The sequence below is a fragment of the Molossus molossus genome, unplaced genomic scaffold (genome assembly GCF_014108415.1).
Source record: "Molossus molossus isolate mMolMol1 unplaced genomic scaffold, mMolMol1.p scaffold_m16_p_17, whole genome shotgun sequence".
Taxonomy (NCBI): Eukaryota; Metazoa; Chordata; class Mammalia; order Chiroptera; family Molossidae; genus Molossus; species Molossus molossus.
Genome location: NW_023425352.1, coordinates 71,358,550 through 71,384,271, shown reverse-complemented (window position 1 = coordinate 71,384,271; position 25,722 = coordinate 71,358,550). Strand labels below are relative to the sequence as shown.

The 25,722-nt window shown below is 56.9% G+C and overlaps 1 protein-coding gene across 2 annotated transcripts in view; it reads left to right on the top strand.

The window, feature by feature from the left end:
• The window catches only part of LDB3 (LIM domain binding 3), a 66,289-nt gene extending 43,302 nt beyond the window's left edge, over nt 1-22,987 (top strand). For both annotated transcript variants that reach the window (XM_036265556.1, XM_036265555.1), the window contains 6 exons: nt 457-593; nt 6,627-7,092; nt 8,493-8,673; nt 9,148-9,268; nt 15,152-15,267; nt 20,430-22,987. In XM_036265556.1, coding sequence (XP_036121449.1) covers nt 457-593; nt 6,627-7,092; nt 8,493-8,673; nt 9,148-9,268; nt 15,152-15,267; nt 20,430-20,519 — 1,111 coding nt within the window. In that variant the 3' untranslated portion in view covers nt 20,520-22,987. The remainder of the gene's footprint in view (nt 1-456; nt 594-6,626; nt 7,093-8,492; nt 8,674-9,147; nt 9,269-15,151; nt 15,268-20,429) is intronic.
• The last annotated feature ends 2,735 nt before the right edge of the window (nt 22,988-25,722 follow it).

Genomic DNA, 25,722 nt, shown 5'->3' with positions numbered 1-25,722 from the left:
ACTTTCCTGCTTCCTCTAGGATTAGGAGAAGTGGGGGGCCAGGGGTCGAAGGCTGTGAGGGTAGAGGGAGTGGGCAGCTCTGACTGCCTTCGTCTCGCTTGCCTCTGTCCTTCCAGCCCCAGACCTACCCTGGTGGTTTCTCCCCGTGGGGGTGAAGGGTTTCTGTGCGTCCCCCTGTCCAGCTGGTGGCTTCCTCCCTCTCTCCAAGGCGGCGACACCAGCAATGGACTGTTTCTCCAGGTGTTTCTGCTGCTTTAACTAAACTCACCAAGACTCAGCACCTAAGGAGCAGCCCCGCCCCTAAGGCTTGCGGTCTCTTCACAGCCTCGGCTGCTGTCCCGCATCACTCTGTCCAGTTTCTTCTCTACAGTCTCTGGAGGGACGACTGCAGAGCCAGCCTGCCGCGGCTGCAAGGCCCGGCTGTCCTGGCTGCTTACGCTTTCCCCTTGGTTCCAGGCCACAGGCTCCCGGTGCCGCCACGGCGACCTCTCCGGCACCTGCTGCCCACGCAGACACCGAAGCCCCAGCTGCCCCTGTGCCCAAGCCTCGGGTCGTCACCACTGCCAGCATTCGGCCTTCTGTCTACCAGCCAGGTGAGAGGACAGTGGGAGGGGAGACTGTCAGACCAGGTATGGGCTCCAGGGCTCAGCTCCGAGGCCACATTCCCACAGGCTGGTGGTCAGTGAGGCCCTGCTAATGAGGTTCAGCCCCCTTCCCCCAGCTGTGGGCCAGAATTCTACAGAGCCTGCCCCTGGCTCTGGAGAGACAGGTGGGCAGTGCCGGGCAGGGGTGGAGCCTCTGGCTCTTAGGAAGAGGATGCTCCTGCTGGGGGTTTTCAGGCGCAAGGAGAGGGAAGAGGGTTTAGGGGGAGGAGCTTGTCCCTCCAGGAGTCTGGGTCTGGCTCCAGCCTGAGGATGGGCAGCTATACCAGAAATGCCAGACTTCGGACAGCCTGCTGCCCCCGGTGTGCCCCTGGGCAAGCTGCTCAGCCTGCCCGGGCTCTGGAGCTTGGAAAGCGGAGTGGCCAGCGCGGGGCCTGACGGGCTGAGCCCATTGGCTCTCAATTCTATCACTCTGCTCCCACTCTTCTCACTGTCTAGGGGTGAGGGCTCAGCCCCAGGACCCCCCTCTCCCAGCCAAAGTTCGGCCTGCTCCCCAGAGCCCCCGGGCAATTCTCAGGCTGACCTGTTCCTGCTCAGTGAGCCTCAGGGTCTTTAGCAGGCGTTTTCCAGGCTGGAAGAAGGTCCCATGTGCCCTGGTCTATAGGATGTGCCCACAGGAGGGCTCCTGGCATCTAGGCCTGTGGGCTAATATCACCATTTATTCACTCCTTCCCAGGGGACTCAGACTCTGAATTCCGGGAGGGCAGGTTGTGTCCACAGTATCACCAGAGACTTGCTCAGGTCTGCACCAAGGAGCTGCTCCGCAAAGGCAGTAAATAGGAACACATCAGGGAATGAATGCTGATGAGGCTCCAGTGTCCCCCACCTGCACCGTGGGTGGGGAGGGAAAGGCTGTGAGCTGCATGTTCTGGTGGCCGAACACTCAGGCTAACGGGTCACAAGGGTGCCCAGAGTGGTAGCCTGGTGCTGGTTCCACAGGGGGGTCGGACAGGACGTTAGGCGGGCACACGCTTTTTGTTTAAAGCACTATAATTTCACACATTTATTCTTACAGCCAACTTGAATTTATGGGAGGCATTAACAACCTTCCAGCCCTGGCCAGTTTGGCTCAGCAGTTGGAGTGTTGGCCTGCGGTCCAGAGAGACCCAGGTTCGGTTCCTGCTAAGGGCACGTACTTCGGTTGCAGTTTGTCCCCGGCCCTGGTTGGGTCATGCAGGTGGCAGCCACTCGATGTGTCCCTTTCATGTCGATGTTTCCCCCCCCCCCCAAAAAAACCTTCCACCTGCGGTAGTGATACAAACTATTCTCCACCCCTAAATTATTGCACATACACCATTTAAAAATTTTTTTAAATATTTTTTTATTTTATTTTTGCGATAGAGGGAGAGGGAGACAGAGATAGAAACATCAGTGAGAGAGAACATAGATTGGCCGCCTCCTGCATGCCCCCCACTGGGGATCGGGCCCACAATCTGGGCATGTGCCCTGACCAGGAATCGAACTGGCGACCTCTTGGTGCAGGGTCCAGGCTCAACCACGAGCCACACTGGCCAGGTGCATTTTTACATGTGGTGTAACTGACCACTGGGGAAGCTGCTGTCTTATCTGGGAAAGAATGAGGTCGCTCAGTCTGAGGGGGCAGGGAGGTGGCTTCTCTGTGTCAGGCCAGAGAGGGCCAGTGGGCCCAGCCGCCCTACGCTAAACAGAGGAGCAAAGTGTGGACTCGGGACCTCTTCTTGTTCATAAGGATCAGAGGGACCCCGGCGGGTTTCTCCCTGTCGCTGGAGAGCAGGGGAGACCCAGGGGCGCGGAGTGGGGAAGGGCCTTGCAGGGGAGCTGGACTTGGGGAGGGCAGAGCCCACAGCCTGTGTTTACAGAGCAGCAGTGCCAGAGTGGGCGGGCCCAGGGGTCTGGATCAGCCGCCCTGCCCTGTTGGGCGCGCGGTGCCGTCCAAGGCGAAAGGCTCCGTGGCCTGGGCGGGAATTCCCTCGCGTGGCCAATGGCCGTGACGCCGCGCGCAGCTCGTGTTCCGGAGGAAGCGAAGCGCCTAGCGCAGTGCTGGGTACCCGGGGCGCCCTTCCGTGCCTTCGGGCCGGGACGCCGAGATCCCAGGTGGACGTCCAGTGCCGGGCGGGCTGCCCTGGTGCAAAGTCTGGGCGGAGCGAGGAAGCGGCGGCGCGGAGGCGGGGCACCGGGCGAGGGCGCCGAGGAGTTTGCAGCGGCCCGGGCCGCGCAGGGCGCCAGGAGGGCGGGCTGGCCCGCGGCGCAGGGCGCTCCGCCGGGCGGCTCCGGCATCTCCCGCCAGGGGGCGCGCTCCGGGGGCGGGCAGACGGCCGGAGCCGGCCTCCCGGGTTCCCAGGCCGCAGACGTTAACTCATTCCTGCCGGGAGCGAAGGAGCGGCCTCCACCCCCTCTCGGGAGGCCGGGCTGCCGGGCTGCCGGGCCGGGCGGCTGCAGGCAGCGGGGGAGCGGAACGTGGGCCGGAGCGCTCGGCTCCTGCCCGGCCCGGCCCCGCCGCGGCTCCCGGGGCTCCTGCGGGCCCAGCTGGGCGGCCGCTGCCCCATCCCACCTGGGCCGAGCCCTGGGCCCGAGGCCACGTCGCCCGTGGGCCGGGCGGGGCCGGGCGCTCGCGGGAAGCGCCCACCTGCACTGAGTCAGAGTCACCGTGTTTAATGACAGATCCCAGCCTGCAGTGCGATAGGGCTTTTTGAACGTGCCCATTAAGGTGAAATATCACCTTGTACCTGGGACAGGCCGAATTCCGTCACGCAGAGGTGTGGTGGCCAGCTTCCCCTCGGGTGGCCGAGGGGCTCCTCCCCCGGGAATGAGGGCCATGCAGGGGACGTCCCAGTTCCGGGTGGGCGAGCCCTGCGCTAGGAAGCCGCCAGGCCTGGGTCCCGAGTTTGGCCTGCCTTTGAGGGCTGAGACCTCCGTGTTGGGGGACTTAGAAAGGGGGGTGGTCAAGGAGTCTGCAAGACCCGGAGGAGGGAGGCGATGTCGTTCCAGGCCGAGGAGAGGGGGTTCAGTGATCCTGGAGGAGTCTGCAAGACCCGGAGGAGGGAGGCGATGTCGTTCCAGGCCGAGGAAAGGGGGTTCAGTGGTCCTGGAGGGAGGCAGGAAAAGGGCAAGGGCCCCATTTGGAAGGGGCTCGTTTGCTACCTGGGGAGGGTGAGGCGGGGGGATGCGGCCTTTGGTCAGACTGCTGAGCTCCGGTTCAGCCGAGTAGCTGACGAGCTCAATGACTCGGAGGCGGTCACTTCAGCTCTCCAGGCCTCAGTTACTCATCTGTAAGATGGACAAGAACATCGCCTGCCTCACTGGGCGGCGCTGTCACATGGAACGAGGGACAAGCAGGGCCTGGCGTGCAGAAGCAGCTGCTCTGGGTGGCTCCTGCCCTGGGGAGGACAGCGCTGCAGTCAAGGCTCATTTCTCAGCCCCGGCCTGTTTGCTCCGCGTTGGAGCACCGGCCTGCGGACCAGTCCCGGGTCGGTTCCCGCTAGGGCACCTACTGAAAAAAAAAAATTAATTTCCCAGTGGCCACATTTTAAAGAAAGGTAAAAGGAGGCAGGTGAAATTGATTTTATATTTTATTTAACTCAGTATATTCTCAATATCATTTCAAACTGTAGCCAGTGTAAAATGATTCCTATGATATTTTATATTCTTGTATTAGCTCTTCAAAATGGGGTGTATGTCTCACTCAGACAGTGCCTCTGTTCGGACAAGCCATGTTCCAAGCTCCACAGCCACATGGGACAGCATGGGACCAGGGCCTTTGCTTTAACCCCTTTTAGCAGGATTCCCCTGCTTTACAAAAAAAAATAGAAAACAAAGGAAACCTCTTGCATAGAACCCTAGGACATATAACGAGAGGAGCGAAGCCACTCGGAGGTTCTGCTAGATTATCTTTCTCCGCATCTGCTCTCTTGAGACATTCCCCCCATTGCCTTGTCCCCAGCACTTTGAGACTCTCTGCTCTGGGCACTTGGGAGCTATGCAGGGCTGTTAGGAAGGGTGACAACAGCTTAAATTTGGACTTCACAGATGTATGGAGTGCATGAAGTGTGTCTCTCTGGCAGGTCCCCACCGCTCCCTAGGAGGCAGGCAGTGTCATGAACGCCATCACTGGCGAGTGGACTCAGTCTCAGGTTGTCTGACCTCAGGGTGTCACGTCTCCAGCCTCCGCATCCCACAGTCCACCAGGGTGAGCGCCCTCCGGTGCCCACCAGGCTAGGAGCTGAGCTGACAGTGCGCTGAGAGCCAGGAGCCACGGACCCCACATCCTCAGTGACCGTTACTGACACGCGTGTGCCATCTGCTTAGTTCTCGAACAGCTCTGTGAGGGGCCAAGAATCATCACTGCCCTTCTCAGACAAGGGCATCCAGGCCCAGAGATGTTCAGGAATTTGCCCAAGGACACGTGGCCTGGATGGTCACGCTGTGCTCCTACCGGCTGTGCCGCGTGCCAGGGGACGGGACCTCCTCCCTGTGCACAGCTACCCCAGTGACGTGGGACACCAGGTTTCGTGGGAATGGGACTTATGTTCTCTACAGAGGCAGCGTGGGTGACAGAAGGGATAGTTTGGAGACTCGCTTTGCCACTTGTTGGCTCTGTCTGGGCTCATGGCCTCAGCTGTAAACAGATGACGTTAGGGGCCGCTCTGCCCGTCAGGAAGTGGGAAGGAGATTCCTGGCGGCTGAAGCAGCCCTGTTCCCAGACGGCTCCAGGGCAGGGCTGCAGCCTCCAGAACACAGGGCTGGTCCCTCCCCACCCAGAGCAGGGCTTCCCATGACACCCAGCTCCAAAGAACCAGTCCCCTGGGAGGAGAAGGTACAGAGTTGGAGCAGCAGGCCACAGGCCACCCAAGGAGGTCCAGGGGGACAAGGTGGGAGAGACCAGAGCTAGGTCATGGCCTTTGGCCTTGGGACCCTGGCGGGGGGGACCTCAGTAACCCTCAGCACAGTCCTCCATTTACCCAGGCCAGGCTCAGGAATGGGGCTGGGGAGAGAATGAGGCCTCCTTCCCTGAGAGCAGACTGAGGAGGTAGGGCACCTGGAACCTTCCTCCCTGGCAGAGGAGGCTGGCGGGACGGTGTAGGTGGGACGCAGCTCTGTCAGCGCCCCAGCGGGTCCCACCGTGGAGGCAACAGAGCGCTGAGGTGCCTGGGTTTGGGGGCCAGGCCTCCGAGTGCTCTGGGTGAGCAGCTACAGTGCTCCTCAGTGCTGTCACCCCAAAAAGGCCTTAGCTGTCAGAGAGCTGGAGGAGGGGTCCCCGAAGCTCAGCAGTGCCCCCCACTCTTACGCTGACCTCGTAACCTCGCAGCCCCCTGACCCACTTACTTTCTACCAAGGTGATGTGGGGAGCACGGGGCCCCCAGGGCAGCTAGGCCTGGGCTGTGGCCCCTCGGCATCTCTGTCCCAGGCTCCCTCTGAGCGACCCCTTCAAGACCCTCCCCGAGTCAAACCAAGAGGGAATTTCCCAGTGCCAGTCAAGCCGAGATGTCTCTCAGGAAAACACTTGTGACTAACCCAGAAACCCGAACCCGGAAACCCTGCGGCCCTGTCGTCTGCTGTCCGCAGACTGGACTAGGTCCAGGTTCCGCAGACGCACGCACTGGCATTTCAGATGGCACAGTCGCTGTGCACTGGCGCACCTTCCAGTGGGGGCTGAGCCGGTCCCAGCCTCTTCCTGGCCAGCACGCCCCCCCCCTGCTTGCTGCAGGCCTCCGGCAGCCAGGGCCCACAAGCGGCCCTCGGCCCTGCAGCGGCAGCCCCAGCCCGGCTCCTGGCTCCTGGGGCCTCTGCTCCCATGCCCTTTGTCTCCCTCGGCACCCGCTGCAAATTCAAATCTGGGCGTCAAGACTCAGGACAGTGCCTCTGCCAAGAACTGGATCGTTCTGCTCTGATACTAGAGTCGCCTTCCTCTGGCTGGGGCTGGGGGTGGGAAGTTGGGGCAATGAATTTCTGATGCACTTTCTTTGGCTCTTTTTTTTTGCCTTGCAGTGCCCACAAATACCTACAGCCCATCCCCAGGGGCCAATTACAGTCCAGCTCCCTACACCCCCTCCCCTGCCCCCGCCTACACTCCCTCCCCTGCCCCCACCTACACCCCCTCCCCTGCCCCCGCCTACACCCCTTCCCCTGCCCCCACCTACTCACCCTCCCCAGCACCAGCCTACACCCCCTCCCCTGCCCCGAGCTATAACCCTGCACCCTCGGTGGCCTACGGTGGGGGCCCTGCTGAATCTGCCAGCCGCCCCCCTTGGGTGACAGATGACAGCTTCTCTCAGAAGTTTGCCCCTGGCAAGAGCACCACCTCGGTCAGCAAGCAGACCCTGCCCGGAGGGACTCCTGCCTACACTCCAGGTTCCCAGGTGCCCCCCCTTGCCAGGGGCACCATCCAGAGGGCCGAGCGCTACCCAGCCAGCAGCCGGACTCCGCTCTGTGGCCACTGCAACAATGTCATCCGGTAGGACCCCCTGTGGCTCTGTGTTGGGGTGCTGGCAGAGCAGGGTGCAGGTTGCTTGTCCACTGTCTGAGCCCTGTGGTGGGGCGGGGGAGGGCAGGTGCAGGGAGAAACCACGCGCAGGGCAGCCTCGGTCCCTCTGGGTCAACATCAGGTCTGACCCTCTCTGAGCTTTGGCTTGCACCCTGTGTGACACTCCCTCCCTGAGGACGTGGGAGGATTCTGTCAGGTGAGTGGGCGATGCCCCCAGTGTGGTGCCTGGGGACAGGACCTCCCCTGGCTGAGGCCAGGCTCTGGGAATGGCAGGCACTGTAGTCAGGAGGTTCATGGGGCATGTTGCAAGCTGGCTGAGAGCGGGTTGTCTTCTGGGTCTTTCCACAGACAGGCCTGTGCTGCTCAGGGCTCCAGTGGGCCTCGGCCGCGGCCATGAAAACAAGTCGTCTCAGGCTTAGAAGCTGGGGTGAAGGGCGGGCTGTTGGAATGTGTGTGTGACCGCATTCGTGTGTGTCCTTGGCAGAGTGCACTTGAAATGTACGAAAAGTGTACTTCTGTTTCACGGAGAGTAACATTCTCAGAGGAGAATTAGAAAATTAGAAGGAAACATGGAAATATAAAACATTGCCTCTCCCTGGAGGGTTTGGCCCAGCGGTTAGAGCCTCGGCCCCCGGACCAGAGTCCTGGGTTCGGTTCCCACTAAGGGCACGTACCTCGGTTGCAGTTTGTCCCCGGCCCCGGTTGGGGGCCTGTGGGTGGCAGCCACTCGCTGTGTCCCTCTCACATCGATGTTTCTCTCTCTCTCTTCCCCCCTCTCTCCCTGCTGCTCTATCTGCAGATCAATGCAGAAAATAAATAAATAAATAAAACTCCCCTGTGGGCCCAATTTTCTCACTGCCAGTGTGGAACCAGGCTCCCCCGGCCCTGTTGGCCCTGAAAACCTAACCTCTCTGTGCCTCAGTTTCCTCATCTGAAAATGGGGGTCATACGTTACCTACTTCAAGGATTGCTGTGAGAACTAAGTTAGCAAATACCAAGTGCGTTGTGACTAGTGCCTGGCGCACCCCGAGCACTGAGTAACGTCACCCATCAGCACCGTCGTCCGCCTCTTCTCACGAGTGTCCGCAGTCAGCCGATGGCTGTCCCGCCATGTCGCCCGATGGCTGTCCCGCCATGCTGCCCCTCCCCCGCTCCTGCTGCGGCGCTGAGCTGCTTCCCAGTTCTCTGCTGTAAATGCTGCTGCAGCGAACATCTTTCCGCCAGGAGCTTTATTTGAGTGCTACATTGTTTCTTAGAACAGTCACAAGTCAGGGCTACTGGGTCAAAGGAGGGGCATTCCGGGGGGTCTCAAACTCTCTGTTCCCCGGCTTTCGGGGCTGCCTTAGTAAGTGCTGCTCTCCGCTTCCCAGGGGCCCCTTCCTGGTGGCCATGGGCCGCTCCTGGCACCCGGAGGAGTTCAGCTGTGCCTCCTGCAAGTGCTCCCTGGCCGACGTGTGCTTCGTGGAGGAGCAGAGCAACGTGTACTGCGAGCGGTGCTACGAGCAGTTCTTCGCCCCGATCTGTGCCAAGTGCAACACCAAAATCATGGGGGTAGGCGTCCTTTTCCTCCGACCCGCCTCTCCCCCAACCGGTCCCTCCCCTCCCCCAAGAAAGCTCACAGAGCGAGGGCAACCCCGTTTCTGTTCTGGAAGGAAGTTGGTTTGCCACCAGTGAACTGGGAGCAGGGCACTCGAAGCCGGAGGTGACTGCGTGCCTGCGCTCCCAGCTTGAATGGGGGGCCTCTGCAGAGCGAGCTGCCTTCCTGGCCTGACCTCATCATGCGCCCGCGTGTAGCCTTGACCCCGGGCGCCCCTTGGGGAAGGGCAGGACAAGCAGTTCTCCCTCCCGGGTGGATGGGAGTGCTCGGCATCTGTTATGTAAGCACACGCAGTACCTGGCACCCGGCAGTGCTGCCTGAGCAGGGACCCCTCCTTGGCGCATCCGGCCTGCTCCCAGATGCGATGCTCGGCTGGCTGGGCGTGGTGGCTCCGCCGGGCCCCCGTCCTGACCGAGGCCCCCCCCCAGGAGGTGATGCACGCCCTGCGGCAGACGTGGCACACCACCTGCTTCGTCTGTGCGGCCTGCAAGAAGCCCTTCGGGAACAGCCTGTTCCACATGGAGGACGGGGAGCCCTACTGTGAGAAAGGTAGGGGAGGCACCCCACCACTCCCGTCCCTCGCCCCCAAGGGGAGGAAGGGGCAGGCCCAGGGAACTGCTGCCTCGGCCCAATCACAGGGACACACCGGAGGCTCCAAGTGGCAGAATGACGCCAGTGTCGCACAGAGGAAGTTTATTACACGGTCTCCCCCATTTGGTTGCAACGTTCCTCAGGGCGGGGTGAGGGTGAGAGGTTGGAGGGGTTGTGGAATGAGGGGGCTTGTGGTTCACATGTTCAGTCTCAGCCCCCTCCCTGAACCAAGTGTGTGGATCACCAGTTGGCATCTTTAGCGCGTGGGAAACTCCTTGGACGGTTCTGATTTGGAGACCACAACGTCTAGTCTGAAAAGGCTTGGGCTGGACGTTAGGCTGGGTTCTGTTCCAGGCTGACTTTACAACCCCGAGTGAACTGCTGGACTCCTCTGAGCCTCACTTTCCCCACCTGTAAAATGGGGGCGCTAAACACCCGCCCCATGCATTTGTGGGGGGATAAACCAGAGAACGCGTGTGAAGCACCAACCGCGGCAAGTCGCCCTCCCCGCTCCTTCTGAGTCCTGCAACCCCTCTGAGCTCAGAGCTCGTCTGCTTCCCACAATGCTGCGTGTTCTCTTAACACTTGGAGTGAGTGAGCACACGTTCTGAAGACGGAGCGCTCCGCCGGAGGGTCGGGTGTCGGGCTGACCGGCGTGCACGGACTCACTCGCTCGTTTATCCACGGCCGGCCGCCTCTTTGCGAACAGGATTCGAGGCCACTCCGGCAGAGCAGCACGGACGCGAGGTTAAGACGACAGAAAGAGAAAGGCCGTGCGAGGTGGAAGAGGGAGGAGCGGGCCCGCCCGGTGTGAAGGGGACAGGGCCGCAGAGACCAGGTTGCACGTGTGCGGGGGAAGAGAAACAGTAGTTTACCTTACAAAGAGAACCCAGCAAACACTGCAGTCCCTCCAGGGCAGAAGCAAGACAGAATGAACCCCCTCCCCCCCGACAATAAATTATAAAACAATTTCTTGGGTTCTTATGAGCTGGTAAGTTCTCCTTCCAGCTCTAAAGTTCACTGAACGCCTTAGTCACTAAGAAACTCTGTGCCTCAGTTTCCACATCTGTAAAGGGAGAAGATAACACCTGGGTGTTCCCTTCGTAGGAGCACACAGTGATTATTGGCAATTAAGAAAAGTGTTGTTGCCCTGGCCAGTTTGGCTCAGCGGTTAGAGCGTCGGCCTACGGTCCGGAGAGACCCGGGTTCGGTTCCAGCTAAGGCCGTGTACCTCGGTTGCAGTTTGTCCCCGGCCCTGGTTGGTCGTGCGGGTGGCAGCCACTCGATGTGTCCCTCTCACATCAATGTTTCTCTCTCTCTTCCTCTCTCTCCCTCCCGCTCTATCTGAATAAAAAATGGAAAAATGTCCTCGGGTGAGGATAAAAAAAAGAAAAGAAAGGATTGTTGTTCCTACGTGAATTCTGTCGCTAATCCACTGGAAGCACTGGGCTGTAATGATTTGCGACAAGCGTGCTCAGTGTCTCAGGTTTCCGAGAGAATGACAGATTTGCACCGTCAGCACTGCCCGTCTCCGGGGGAGCCCCTCGGAAAGGTTGCTGGACACCGGGCCGCTTCCCGCTCTGAGGGCTGTGACCAGAGCTGCTGGGGACTCGGTGTGCGCACAGCTCCTCGGGACCCGTTTGCAATTCTTCCGAGTCTGCGCGAGAGGGAGAATGCTGGGTCTGTGGAAGCTCTGCTTTTTCACTTTTCAAGGGACCTGCACCCCGTTTTCCATCCCACCAACAGCGCACAGGGCTCTAACTTCTCCACGTTTCTGCCCACACGTGTTCTTTTCTGATTTTGTTTTTTGCCAGCGACCATCCTGACGTGGGCGAGGTGGTGTCCCGTGGCGGTACTTGGTCGCTGTTTTTCCTGAGCACTTGGAAGGAGGCAGAGCACAGTAGGGCCCTGACTCAGGAACGTGTCCGTGGGCTGAAATGACGAGCTGACCCTTCCGTGCATGGCGTCTTGCTTATAAGTAGGACAGTTGGGAGGGTCTGCCCCTCTCGTCTTGGCCTGCACCTGAGCACTGCCCAGGCCTGGCCGGGCGTCACTGTCACCTGGGGAACTTTAAAGAGACAGAGAAATAAATGTGTAAACCCCCAGCAGTGCAGCTCACAGGGTGCCCCTCCCGGCCCCGGTGATCTGTTTATGCAGCTACGTCTGGGAACCCAAGTGTGACCCGAGGCCCAGCAACTTTTCTTTTTAATCCTCACCGGAGGATGATATTTTTCTATTTATCTTCAGATAGAGTGGGAGGGAGAGAAAGGGGGGGGGGAGAGAGAGAAACATCGACCTGAGAGGGAAACATCAACTGGTTGCCTCCCGCATGACCCCGACCAGGGCAGGGGACCAACCACCCCGCACCGAGGTTCGTGCTGTTGGCCAGGATCGAACCTGTGACTCGTTCGTTGGTCCACAAGCCGATGCTCTACCGCTCAGCCAAACCGGCCAGGGCATCAGGCCCAGCAACTGTAAGATCACCTGGGAACCTATTAGAAATGCAGACCTCCCAGGCCCGCCCCAGATCTGTTGAATAGGAAGCTTGGGGGGGGGGGGGGAGCAGGCTGTGTTTGAATGAACCATCCAGAAGGTTCTGACCTTCGAGAACCATGGTCCTGGTAAAGCACTAAAGCCTTTTCCAACACAGAGCATCTGTGGTCTGATGGATGGAAATCTTTTTACCATAGCAATGAAGCCCATTAAATGCAGGGTATGAATTCAACTTGGGGCAGAAGAGAATTAGTCACAGAAAATTATAACGGCCTAATAGGAGAAATGAAGAAAGAAATACTGCCCTGGCGGTCTGGCCCAGCGGTTAGAGCATCGGCCCAAGCACTGAAGGTCCATGGGTTCAATTCCCAATCAAGGGCACGTGCCCAGGGTTGCAGACGAGATTCTGGTGGGCAGGAGGCACCACCATGTGCCTCTCTCACATCAGTGTTTCTCTCCCCTCTCTTCTTCCCACTCTGTCTAAAAAGTCAATGGGAAAATATCCTCAGGTGAGGGTTAACCGAAAAAAAAAGGAAGGACTAAATAGATGAGGAACTAGATCATGCTTCTGGTGGAAAGGCCCACGTGCAAACCTAATTCAATATGGATACGTTCTCCTTCTGCAGAGTAAATGAGAAAAATATCAGCTTTTTTTTTTTTTTTTTAATGTATTAGGTCAGATCTGTGATACCAAATGTAACAACAAACTGACATTTCTCCAGGTCATACAGAATGACGTTTAAAACAGAAAATCCATCAGTGGGAGAAACTAGACATTCCAGAAATAAAATCGAGCCATTTTGAGAGCTTAGTCTATGAAAAACCATAGGCTTCACAACAGGAGAAGGAAGGACTATTTATTAAGGTTTTTTGACCCATTTACCCATCAAATGTGTCCCAGTTCCTGTGCAAGATGCTAAGCATAGAGGAGGGGGCTCTGCCCTCAAATCCTCAAGTAGAGCCATCATCTTATGATATGCCAACACAGTGGACCGTTAGGAGACAAGGAAGGAAGGGAGGGAGGGAGGGAGGGAGGGAAGGAAGGAAGGAAGGAAGGAAGGAAGGAAGGAAGGAAGGAAGGAAGGAGAAGCCCTCTGGAAGAATATCTTATATCTCTTGGTGGGGAGGGGGATGACTTCCCAGGAGGAAGGGTTGGCCCAAAGGATTGCAGAGGTTCAGGTAGAGAAAGTGAGGAGGGTTCTCCAAGCCCAGGCCGTTCATACGGAGGCATGGAGGAGGAGGAGCCCAGGGCATCTGGAGACCAACTGAGAGTAGGAAGAGAGAAGCCAGGAGAGAGGGGCAGGGCTTAAAGAGGGGTTGACCTCCAGCTCTGTGTCTCATCCCACACTGTAAGTTCCTACAGCGCATAGTGAGCCATAAACCTGCTGTTCCGTCCTAAAGGAAGCAGAATCGGGTTTTCTTAGCTCTTGGGGCAGTCGATTTCTGCCTACTGAAGAGATTAAGTTTTGATCAGAAACAAGGTTCACAGACTGTGATATACGTAGCAGCATTTGCATGTCAAACAATAACTAAACCCAAAAAGGGAAGCCATACATTGGAAAAATATGCAAGAGATGTAACTTATCAAAGCTCAAGGGCAAACAGGTCACTGGAGACAGCGTGAGGTCGTGGAAAGAGGACAATAAACTTGGAGTTCATCAGGCTCCCGACTGCTTGTGCCATTGAATGTCTGCGGCCAGTGTCCTTGTCTTTATTTTATTTTTATTTATTTATTTTTTCTTTATTGATTTTTAGAGAGAGGAAGGGAGAGGGAAAGAGAGATGGAAACATCAATGAGAGAGAACATTGATTGGCCGCCTTCCACATGCCCCCCACTGGGGATCGGGCCCCAAACCTGGGCATGTGCCTTGACTAGGAATCGAACTGGCGACCTCTTGGTGCAGGGTCAACGCTCAACCACGGAGCCACACGGGCTGGGCCAGTGTCCTTGTGTTTAAAATGGGAATCATACTTGTTCCCAGAGCTGCTGTGGAGAGTAAACGCGACCCGGAGAAAGGTACGAATCGTGGATTGGCACCTGGCCCTCGAATCAGTTTCCTTCCCTCCCGTCATCATGCATAAAGACTTTCAAAAGAAGAGCCAGCGTTTTGAGGATTTGTGCCAAGCGCTCCGCATACATTACCTTATTTATTCTGTCTATCAACTCCATGAGTGAGGTACTAGGATCATTCCCATTATAGAGATGAGAAAGTCGAGGCACTGAGAAGTCAGGCAACTCGCCTCGGGTTTAACGGTTCTCAGTAGAGCTGGGATGTATTTGAACCCAGCGCTTGCTTTCTTCAGAACGCGCATTCGTAACCCCACGACCTGCCCGTCCAGGCGGCTTAGACAGCGAGCAGGCTGCCCACGGACATCCGGCGGAAAGTCGCTGGTGGCCAGCTGTGGGGAGACAGGTGCACTTCCGGGGGGACGAAGGCTTTGTGAAAGCCATCATGCTTTTCTAGAAGAACCCGGAAGACCTGCTGCTCTGTGACCAGAGAGGACAGGCACTGTGGTGGGGGGCTCAGGACCTGGCCCCTGTGTCTCAGCCCCGTGGCTCTGGCCTTTCACCCCTGCGATCCCGTTTCCTCAGCCACGAAATCAAACCAAACCAAACAGGAAAACGATGATAGTTCAGTCTTCAGGGTTCTGCAAAGGTTAATTTCACTCATTGACTGACTGATTCATTGATTCACCTATTCGTGCAACACGTGTGTACAAAGACCTCGACTGGGATACCAGTAGATAATGTCATTGTGTGAGAATGCTTGGCGAACTACAAAGCATTGTACAAGCGACATTTGTTATTATTATCTCCTTGGCCCGGGGGTGGGGCCGGGCGCTGAGTACATGTCGCAACAAAGTAGCTCAGTTATTGTTTCCAGTAGTGAAAATGTGTTATTAAAGCAAGTGCCCAATAACAGAAGAGTGACCAAGCAGAGAACATTCTGTAACTATTAAAACTGTGAAGGGCTCTCATTCTCCCCAAATAAGCACAGTCGCTGAGAAATACGGTTTTTTGTCTTTTGTGTGATTGGTCTGTTTGGGCTACAAGAGGTGACAGAGACAGAGGAGGTCACCCTGCAGCAGGTCAGTGAGAGTCTGGGAAGGTACTTGCCGACCCCGCAGGCCTAGAGCATTTCCTGAGCCCGAATCAGCACAAAGGCGGTTCTCGTCAGGAAGAAACAAGAAAAACGTATCACTGAGTATTTTGTCTGCAAGATGACAAGTAACCAGCTGGGTTTCACCCCCTGCCCCTGGCCCGGGGACTTGGTTTTCCTGGTACCGAGTGGATGTGGCCAGGACGCCCCTCCCGGCCTGCCTGGGTCACCTTGCCTTTTGTTTCAGATTACATCAACCTGTTCAGCACCAAGTGTCACGGCTGCGACTTCCCCGTGGAGGCTGGTGACAAGTTCATCGAAGCCCTGGGACACACCTGGCACGACACCTGCTTCATCTGTGCAGTATGTCTCTAGCCTTGGGGTCTGACTTTCTGGAAGGGGCGGGAGGGACCAGGCGGGCCGGGCGACCCGCACTCTACGTCCTCATGTTCCAATCCTTTTCAAACGATGACAGGCACCATGAGGTCTCGATGTGTCCGTTGAACAAAGCTTTATTGCTAATAATCTTTATTAAGCTGTATGGCTTTGTTACTCTCCATTTCACGAAGGACAACGGTCCCAGGACGCGCCTCGCTGGCGTCATTCCTGGTCGGCGGCAGCCGTGAGCGGTGAATGCTGGTTGGAGCTGAAGCCAGGCAGATGGCTCTGTGGTTACAGCTGTTTTAGAGGCGATGAAGGGACTCAAGGGTTTCCCCCTAAATTGTCACCAGGAACACTGGATTGGAGCTTATTGACTAACCCTAGGAAAAGCTGAGATAAAGTTTCTTTTGATAATAACCTTTAGAAAGTAGGACTGAATATAATTTCGTTTTCCTAAATGGTCTTGTTCTTGATACCTAGTTGCCAGGAGATAAGCCCTAGATTAACTATTAACTACGTGCAGTTTATTTCTGCTAAGCAGCCAGGTCATTTGTACCATGAGAGGTTGGCATTTGCCTTCCAAGGGCTCTGGGCGGGGAGGGCACCCGACCTGCGCCTACTGCCGTTCAGAGTCTGCGCAAGAGTTCGGAAATGGCCGTCCCTGATGAGCCTGGAATGACAGTCTGTCGTCGACTAAACTTAATTTGGGAAAATTAATGTGCTACTACTACATATTTTTGTTTGTTTTTACCAGAGCTGATCAAGGTAAATTTTGGTGACATATGAAAGATCTGTATAGTTTAAACCTGAAGATTTTTTTTTTTTTTTTTTTTAATCCTCATCCGAGGACACTTTTCCATTTTTTGTACAGAGTGGGAGGGAGAGAGAGGAAGAGGGAGAGAGGGAAACATCGATGTGAAAGGGACACATCGAGTGGCTGCCACCCGCACGACCAACCAGGGCCGGGGACAAACTGCAACCGAGGTACATGCCCTTAGCGGGAACCGAACCTGGGCCTCTCCGGACCGCAGGCGGACGCTCCAACCGCTGAGCCAAACCGGCCAGGGCTAAACCTGAAGAATTTTTATAGACTTAGGACATAGGACAACCCGAGTCATAAAGTTGACCATACACTTTGGTTTGACAATTCATTTCTGTGCGACCCCCCAGCCCCCAGCGGGTCGGGTGCACTGCGCTCACGGTGGTAGTGGCCTGCTAGCCCTGCCGGAACAAAGTGCCGCACCCGGGGACGTGTTCTCTCAGTTCCGGGGGCTAGAAATCCAGATTCGAGGCGTCAGCCGGGCCAGGCTGTCTCCTCGCTTCTGGTGCTGCCTGCAGTCCTCGGTGCTTCTTGGCTTCTGGTCTGCGACGCCATCGTCACCTGACTGTCTGCCCTCCGTGTGTCTGTCTTCACGTGGCCGTCTCCTGTGTGTGTCTGTGCTTCTGTCCTCAGAAGGACCCCTCGCTCCAGCGTCACCTCCTCTTAACTTACAGCTTAACGACATCAGCAAAGGCTGTCTCCACAGGAGACACTGCTGTGTCCCTGTGCTGGGCGAGCGGGAAACGCTGGGGGCTGGGCCTTCAACGGACGAATCTGGGGGACACGCAATTTAGTCCACACACCGATGGTCTAGATCTTTGAACAGATTCTCTAGCTGCTTTTTGTAGTCCTTTATTTTATTTTATTTTATTTTTAAAATTTTTTCTTTTGCCCTGGCCAGTTTGGCTCAGCGGTTAGAGCATCGGCCTGCGGTCCGGAGAGACCCGGGTTCAGTTCCCGCTAAGGGCACGTACTTCGGTTGCAGTTTGTCCCCGGCCCTGGTTGGTCGTGCGGGTGGCAGCCACTCGATGTGTCCCTTCACGTCGATGTTTCTCTCTCTCTCCCCCTTCCTCTCTCTCCCTCCCACTCTATCTGTACAAAAAATGGAAAAGTGTCCTCGAGTGAGGATAAAAAAAAAAATTTTTTTTCTTTTAATTTTAGAGAGGAAGGAGAGGGAGAGAGAGATAGAGACTTGGATTGGCTGCCTCCTGCATGTCCCCCACTGGGGATTTGGCCCACACCTGGGCATGTGCCATGACCGGGAATCAAACTGGCAACCTCTTGGTGCGGGGTCGACACTCAACCACTGAGCCACACTGGCTGGACTTTTTTGTAGTCCTTTAAATACATCAGGGCCTCCACTCCCAAGGTGGCAACGATTGTATAAATACCCTTCCCAGGGTTGTCCCCTGCAAAGCCACAGCTCAGCGAGGCACAGAGTATGGCTCTCTGGCCCGTATGTTCAAGCCACAGCTTGTCTGATCCTAAATGTTGCCTGAAAGTCTGGTTCCCCAGTTTCGAGAAGAATCCCGGAGCCTTGGAGAAGGCCCAGGGAGACAGTGGTACAGGCGGCCCCTCCTCCTGGGGCAGGCTGGGGAGATGCCTGCAGAGGGACCCATGGCAAAGGGGACTGTGGGCGTCCTCCCTTGAGCCCGCGGCACTTGGCCGAGAGCAGCACAGTGTGAGCCCGGGGGAGCCGGAAGGAGCTGTGAAGCCTGAGACGCAAATGCGCCCTAGTCGGGAGGGAGCCCCACAGCGCTGCCCAAGGACCGCCTGAAGCAGCCCGCGGCTCCCATCCTTCGGAGCATCGACGGTCTTCTGCCCAGCGCGCCCTGGGTGGCCCCCCGTCCTGTTAGGGGGCATCGAAGTGGGCACGGCTTTCATTTTTGGGAGACGATTTTTTGATTGGAACATTTGAGGGCTTTTTTAGGTTCTCTTTCTATCACTTTATATTTCCAAATCACTTTTAATGAGTGTCCATTTTCCCTGTAACTTGAAAGAAACGGAGACACACACGTAGGCAGGGCAGCTGAGGGCGGTGTCCCCAGCAGTCGCATAGGGGGAGCGCGTCCTTCGGGCTAACTCAAATGAGCACGGTTTGGGAGCGCCGGAATGTTCCAGAACTCCACCTTCAGGGAATTTAGAATCTTGCAAGGAATCAGAGCTAACATGTGCAAGCAATTAAAGGGCAGGACAAGACGGCATCTCGAAAGCCCCGAGCGCACCATGAAGGCTTGGGAAGAGCGGTGTGGGTCCGGTGAGGGTCTACTCCTTCGGCACCTGGGTTCCAGGGAAAGGCTCTGGGTCCTACCTTACTGGCCCCCGGTTCCCTCCAAGGCTAGTTGGTTTCTAGCCCTTCCTCACCGCGTGGGTAGGGGGACGCTGACGCTGTGACCTGGGGGCCTGTCCCATTGCCCCCACCCTGCAGGCACTGTCCATGGGCATCGCTCCTCCCAGCAGGCCGGCTGCCCGTAGACCATGGAGCCGGGAGGTGGCCTCCCTGCTGTGCCCCTGTGTGCCTCCTCCCCCATGAAGTCCTCCCGGCCTCTCTCCGAGGTCTTCAGTGCCCCCAACGCCCTGGCCAGCCCGACCCATCCCCGAGTCCTCCCAGGCAACCAGCACCGTCCCAGACCGGGCCGGCTTCGACGGCATCTCCTTGCCAACTCACCGCAAGCTGCCTTTCGGTCTCCCGCGGCACCTGCCCCCAGCTGGACCTCGAGGCCACTTTCTTGGACGTGGCTCCAGGTTGTCCTCAGCAGCTCGAGGCCACCTCAGGCGCCTGGCTCCACTCACCGTGACTGTACCCGCCCGGGGTGTTCTCAGACGCTTTCAGGCCGTTGGCCTCCAGAGCCCGTTGGCAGCGCCGTGTGACCCCAAGTGCTCCATCCTCAACGGGCCGTCAGGGCTTTGCACACGAGATTTCTCCATCCTCTTGCGTCCCCGCCCATGGGAACTCCACCTGCACGTCCTCATCCAGTTCAGTGGCCCGGGGTGGCCCAGTTCTGCTCCCCGTCAGGCATCCTCACTGCCCTGAGGCCGGGGCCAGGCCCGCCGGTGCGACTTCCCAGCTCACTCCGACACATTGGCATGTTGCCCACCCAGGCCGGCCCACGTTTTGGTCGTCTGAAGACGTGGAGGGCTGCCTCTCCCAGAACCACTTCAAGGGAACACAGCCCCCTGCTGTGGGCGCAGGGAGAAGGAGCTCCGCATGGGGAGCTGTGGCCTGGACGTGGGTTCCCAGCTCCGCAGCTCACTAGGTCTGTGGCATAGACACGTGGGCTCTCCGTGCCCCAATTTTCAACTGTGAAATGGAGAGAAGTCGTACCTGTCCCATAAGGCTCTTGTGAGAGTTCAATGAGATCATGTGCGTGGAGTGGCCGCCATGCTGCTTGACCCCCACACAGGACCCGACAGGCGTTCCTGGGCTCCTCCTCTCCGGGACTCTCCACCCTCCAACCCGACTCGCAGGCGCCATCACGGGACAGATCATTCTGTCTGTCTGTCATACAATACCTCCTGCGTCCACTTCTGCATTCAGTTCACCTCCTCATGGTGGCCCTCCCCTGGGGCGTGTACCCTGAAAACGTACTTCATCGTCTCCGTATGAGAGAAGTAGTGGTTTTCCGTTTCTGGTGGAGCACACGTCGCCTTCTTGTCTGCACAACAGTTTCTGCGAGATGAAATTCTCCAGTGGGGTGACGGGCAGGGGCACGCCCTCCGCACCGCGTGTCCCTGTGGCAGACCCAGTGTCCGCGTGGCCCCAGCGGCGCACGGGTGGTCTGAGCCCTGTGGTGCCGCTGACTTTCGCTACTTTTCTCACGTTTGGCTACAGTTACACACGGTTGAAGGGGACAAGCTACGGAGAGTTCTTGTTTTCGTCTGGTTTTCTGTTTTATCACATTAATAGTTCTCTAGCGGTATTTATGGAGGTTTTAGTCTCCCTTTCTATGCCCTCAGGGGATAATTTTTCTGATGTGTTTGTTTACTAACAGTATTTCTCCCGAGGTTGACCATCTCCGTGGAGGCTGATAGGGACTTGTCTTGGGTCCTTGCTGATTTTGGAGAGTGTCTTCATCATGCATATTTCTCTATTCCGTCCATTTAGTTAAATGGGGGTCTGAGTCCATGTTCCTCTTCGAAAGCCTTGCATCTCATATCGCTTAGCCCTCTGGTCTGCTTCGGTTATTAGGAACTGGTCGTGGGGGGACTGAGATGCTGCCTCTGCTCCCCACTGCGTGGGCAGCTTGTCCTCAAGGGGGGACCGGAGTCCCGCGCGCGCCGTGTGGCCTGCACGCCTGCGTCACGCCTGTGCTCTCTGTCCTAGGTCTGCCACGTGAACCTGGAGGGGCAGCCGTTCTACTCCAAGAAGGACAAGCCCCTGTGCAAGAAGCACGCACACGCCATCAACGTGTAGGCAGCCGGGCACCTGGCGCGGACCGGCGGGGCTGCTCCCGCCTCCGGCAGCGGAGGCTTCGAGAAGGCGGACGATTCTTTTCGGAGGACAGGAAGACGGGGAGACACTGAGCTCTTTGAAGTGTAATTTTAGTCCTTTCTTCTGTACACAGATTGTGTATTCGCATAGTTCAGACTAGAAGCCAAGGGAAGGTTCCTAACCAAGCTAGCCATGACTCCAAGACTGAGTGTGCGTCAGCGCCCAGGGCCGACTCCCAGAGCTCGGCGCCAACAGCACGGGCTTGCCCAGAGGGAGGCCTTGCGGGCTCACAGGCAGGGCAGAGCCGGCTGGGCCGCCGAGGCTCTGCGGGGCTCTCAGCCCTCCTTGGCAAACAGACCAAGTGCCAAACACTCGGGTATTTTTAGAGCCAGAGCCGAGGGCTTGGGAGCTCAGACCCACTGGGCTTTCCTCACCAAAAAAGGAAGTGCTGTTCCCTTGCTGCGTCGTGAGCTACCTCTGGGCGGCAGACCTCAGACCTGGAACGGACCTGAGTGTCCTGAGGGAGCCCAGCCACGGGGAGCGTGTTCTGGGAGCCGACGGGCACTGCCAGGCCCGGGGCTCTGGCCCACGCTGCCCACAGCGGGCAAAGGCGGGCGCTTCAGCTGCCTCGTCCAGTCTGACACACCGGGTCCCAAAGGCTCGGCTCCTTTGTGAATTGCGCCTGGAACGTGGGATTGGGCTTTTCCCATCCTGCTTTGCTGTGTGTGAGAGATTTGAAAGCGACCGTGGGTTCTGTGTGGCCTTTGTTTGCTTTGTGCGGTCTGTGAGCAGGACTGTCCAGGCTGGTGGATGGCACTGCCCGTCCTACGCCCACTCATGGAGTCTACCTGCACCCCCGCCCCTGCGGGCCTAGTGGCTTCTGGGAAAGGAGAGGGAGACCGTGTTTGGATCAGGGTGGCAGAAGGGCTGAGAACGTGCCCAGCCTCTGGGGGCGAGGGACTCACCCTCTGCCAGCCTCCGGGGAAAGTGGGGCGTGGCGGCCCCCCACTTCAGGTCAGCACCCTTCTCCGTGTCCCTCTGCCTGGCACCCTGGTCGTGTGCCGCTGCGTTGGCTGCTCGAAGGGAAAGGTGGACCGATGCCTACTCGGGAGATTATGCCTTAGGTCGACGGAGGATGATTTCAGTATTTCTTCAAGTAGACTTGGCCCTTGAAACTTCCTTGAAAGATGTGTGACAGGTGGCGTTAAGTAGGCCTTCTGAGCTGTCTGGGCGTGAAGAGCGGCGCCCTAGCTCTGAGGCTGGTGACGGTCTGCAGTCCCTGCCCCTTTAGGACGCACTGTACTGTTTGCTCGCTGCACGCGGCGCTGGGGAGGCCGCTGGGCCGGGGCTCACTGAGCACCTGCTGCTGCTCCTTCTGTCCCGCTTGGGTTTTCTCTGCACGCTTGAATCTTTTACGAGAACACTGTTGGCATTAGGACACGCTTTCTTCTGAGAACTGAGCTTGCGGGGTCTGCCTGTCTGCCATGGGCCCCTTCTCCCCGGGGAGCGGGGGGAGCTGGACGTGCCCCTCGCAGGAAGCCTGTGTTTCATTCCAAGGGCAAAGCCACCGGGGTCCCCGGGAGCAGGAGGGACATCAGCGAGCCGCAGGGCCCTTGCTGAGCTGTGAGGGAGTGCCCTGGAGCCCGGACAGAGCCATCTGCAGGGAGTGCCTGCCGGCTGGGCAGGGGCTGCGGCACTGGGAGCTGCCACTGGTTTGGAAAGTTCAGATGTACAGGGAGGGACAAGGAGGTCGCTGGCGGTACAGACAGACTCGAGGCACGTTTTCTCTGAAGGACTCAGAACAAAACAGAACAATTATCAGGGACTGGTCATGCGGAAAGGAAAACGCTCCCTGGAGTTAAGCTTCCAAAATCATTCTTTAAAAGGGTTCACACACACACACACACACACACACACACACACGTGACCATTACAACACAAAGTGAAATATCTCAGAGGTGGACCTCAGTCCACCTGGTTTCCCTACATCTGAGAGCCAGCGTAGCTTCTAGGGACTCTTATTTACCAAAACACAAAACGAACCAGCGGAAGTGCTGTAAGGGAGCGGGAAAAAGATGCGGTTTAGCATCAGGGTTGAGGTTGAATCAGTTTCAGGTTAACATCTCCGATGGCCGACCCCAGCAAACGCGCTTTCTACCAGTTCGTGCTGGGAAGCACCCCTTGGCCCCGCAGTTCCTGTCTCTGAAATGTGCTGACAGTTCTTTGATCGTCATGAACATGAACTTTGGCAGCTGAGTGGCCTGCGCCTGTGTGAGGAGCCCGCTGCTCTGTCAGCCTTTCAGCCCTCGCGCTCCTGCTGGGAGGTTCTTTTCTGATTCTGAGACTTCAGGAGGGGAATAGAGTGTGCTAGAGGTGTGCACAGAGATACTTTGCATGTTTTTCTTTTTGCCCATGTGAATTCTACTTTGTAGCAAAATAAAACCCACAAAAGATTGTGCAAAGACAGTTTTCTGTGTCATATTTTTTCATGAGACACGCAAAGCAATTCTTTCCTACGTGGCCACAAATACAGGTTCGAGACCAACGCGAGGCCCGACAGAGGAGAGGCGCACACAGCGCACAGCGGCCCAGAGGCGGGTCCCGCGTGCGGCACACGGACAGGACACACAGAGCGACTTCAGGTGGACACACCAAAGACCAGGTTTAGTCATTTAGCTACTTGGTGATGAAATGTTTCATGTTTGTTTCTTTATTTATTTATTTTTCCTTTATTGATTATAGAGAAAGGGGAAGGGAGAGGGAGAGGGAGAGATAGAAACATGGATGAGAGAGAACATCAATCGGCCGCCTCCTGCACGCCCCCCACTGGGGATCGGGCCCACAACCTGGGCATGTGTCCTGACTGGGAATCAAACCGGCGACCTCTTGGTGCAGGGTCGACGCTCAACCACTGAGCCACACCGGCCGGACAACTTCATGTTTATGTTTATTCGTTAGTATTGAAGGTGAGAGAAGGGGCCTCTCACCGCGTTAAAACGATGACGACGACTCTTCTGCGAGCCCCGTGCTCGCCAACACCAAGTCTGTCCACGGCGGTCACGGCGGTCCCTGAAAAGAAAGGGACCTTTTTCGTCATTTGATTTTGAGCAACTGAATCGGATTTTGAAAGCGCTATGCAGTTGCAAGTAGAAAGAAAATCTCATTCTTTTAGTACTTTTTAAAGCGACAGTTTTTTCAAACCTGCGAGGGAGGAGGAGGAGGCCCACAGAGTCATGGGATTGAAGTTGGGGAGGAATATGAAAGATCACTGGACAGTCCCCAGAGCGGGGGCCGAGGCCCAGAGAGGGCCTCTTCCCAGCACACAGCATTCGGGGAGACAGCAGGTGCGGCGGGACAGGACCACCTACGTGGCACAGGGCGGCTCTCTCTAAGCCTGCCTATTTACCTGCCTTGCCGGGGTAGGTGGAGAACCAAATACAATAGCTTTGGGGAGAAAGTCGCAATACAAATGTTATTCTCACCCGGAGTGGGGTCAGGACCAAGGCCTTCGCTCTGCAGCGGTGTTCGTAACACCTCCGACTTCTCCACCCAGGAAAAAACCCACCGGGAAACCAGCAACAAGAACAAACATGACAAATAGCCCAGAAGCATGAACCACATAGATCCGCATTGGGTTTAACTACAGGGGTCCCCTTATCTGTGGGGGACATGTTCCAAGACCCCCAATAGATGCTTATATAAACCGAACCCTGTACGCACTGTGTTTTTCCCTACACGTGCACACTTGTGGTAGTTTGATTTATAAAGGAGGCACATTGAGAAAGTAACAGCAGTAATAAAATGGGGCCGTCGTAGCAATCTGCTGTGATACAGGCCATGGGCAGGTGGGGAGTCTCAAAGCAGCTTATTGTACTGAACCTGTGGAGTGGAGATGCTCCGCGAGAGGGTGACTCACGGCTCAGGTGAGATTGCGTCATGCAATTCGTGCCATTTAAATCTTACAAACTGTTTATCTCTGGAATTTTCCACCGGATATTTTCAGACCACAGTTGACTGCCGGTACCAGAAACCTCGGACAGTGAAGCCACGGATCAAGGGGCTCCGCACCTCGTACCAACATCTCTGTCCTGTTCACCGAGGGCTTACGGACAGGATAAAATCCATCTATTCATTTGCTCACTTACTTGTTCTTTCAACAAGTATTCATTGAGCACCTACTACGTGTCAGGCACTGCTCTGGCCACTGACAACACGATAGTGGATAAAACAGACAAAATACACCCTTTTCATGGAACTCGGATTCTAGTGGCTTGTAATCAGCCAGGCAAGACAAATAACTGAGTTATGTTGGAGCAGTTTTGAGGAAAAACAGTTTCACTATTTAAAGCTTCTCTTGCCCTGGTCGGTTTGGCTCAGCAGTTAGAGCGTCGGCCTGTGGACCAGAGAGTCCTGGGTTTGGTTCCCGCTAAGGCCACGCACCTCAGCTGCAGTTTGTCCCTGGCCCCAGTTGGGGTCGTGTGGGTGGCAGCCAGTCGACGTGTCTCTCTCACATTGATGTTTCTCTCTCTCTCTTCCTCCCACTCTCCCTCCCGCTCTACCTGAAGATAAATACAAAAATGTCCTCGGGCGAGGATAAAAAATAAATAAATAAATTGGGTTCTGTCATGTGCAACAACAAAAAAAAACCCTTAAATAACACAATCGCCCAAAACTGAATTTGGGCGGTGGGGACCTTCCAGTCCCCTGAAAGTCACTCACCTTCCCATGCCACACCATTGACACGCAGAGTACAAGCAGAGTTCCTCTCACCATAGACGTTGTTCCAGACCAATCCCACGGTCCTGCTGCCCGACCCCCTGTGCAGGATCCCTGGCGCGGCCACTGGCCACACCTGCCCGTCTACTGGCACCTGCTTCTCCTCTCCTGTCCTCTGTCTCGGTGATGGGGGGCCCACTCAGGCAGCGACCAGAACCCTGGGAGTCACCGAGTGTCCTGTCCTCTGTCTCGGTGATGGGGGCCCACTCAGGCAGCGACCAGAACCCCGGGAGTCACCGAGTGTCCTGTCCTCTGTCTCGGTGATGGGGGGCCCACTCAGGCAGCGACCAGAACCCTGGGAGTCACCGAGTGTCCTGCTCCTCCCACAAGGGCGCTTTCCGATGTCCAGCTCACCGCAGGCTGCCAGGTGCTCTCTCCGCACCTTCTTCCTCCCAGGCCTCCCTCCGCC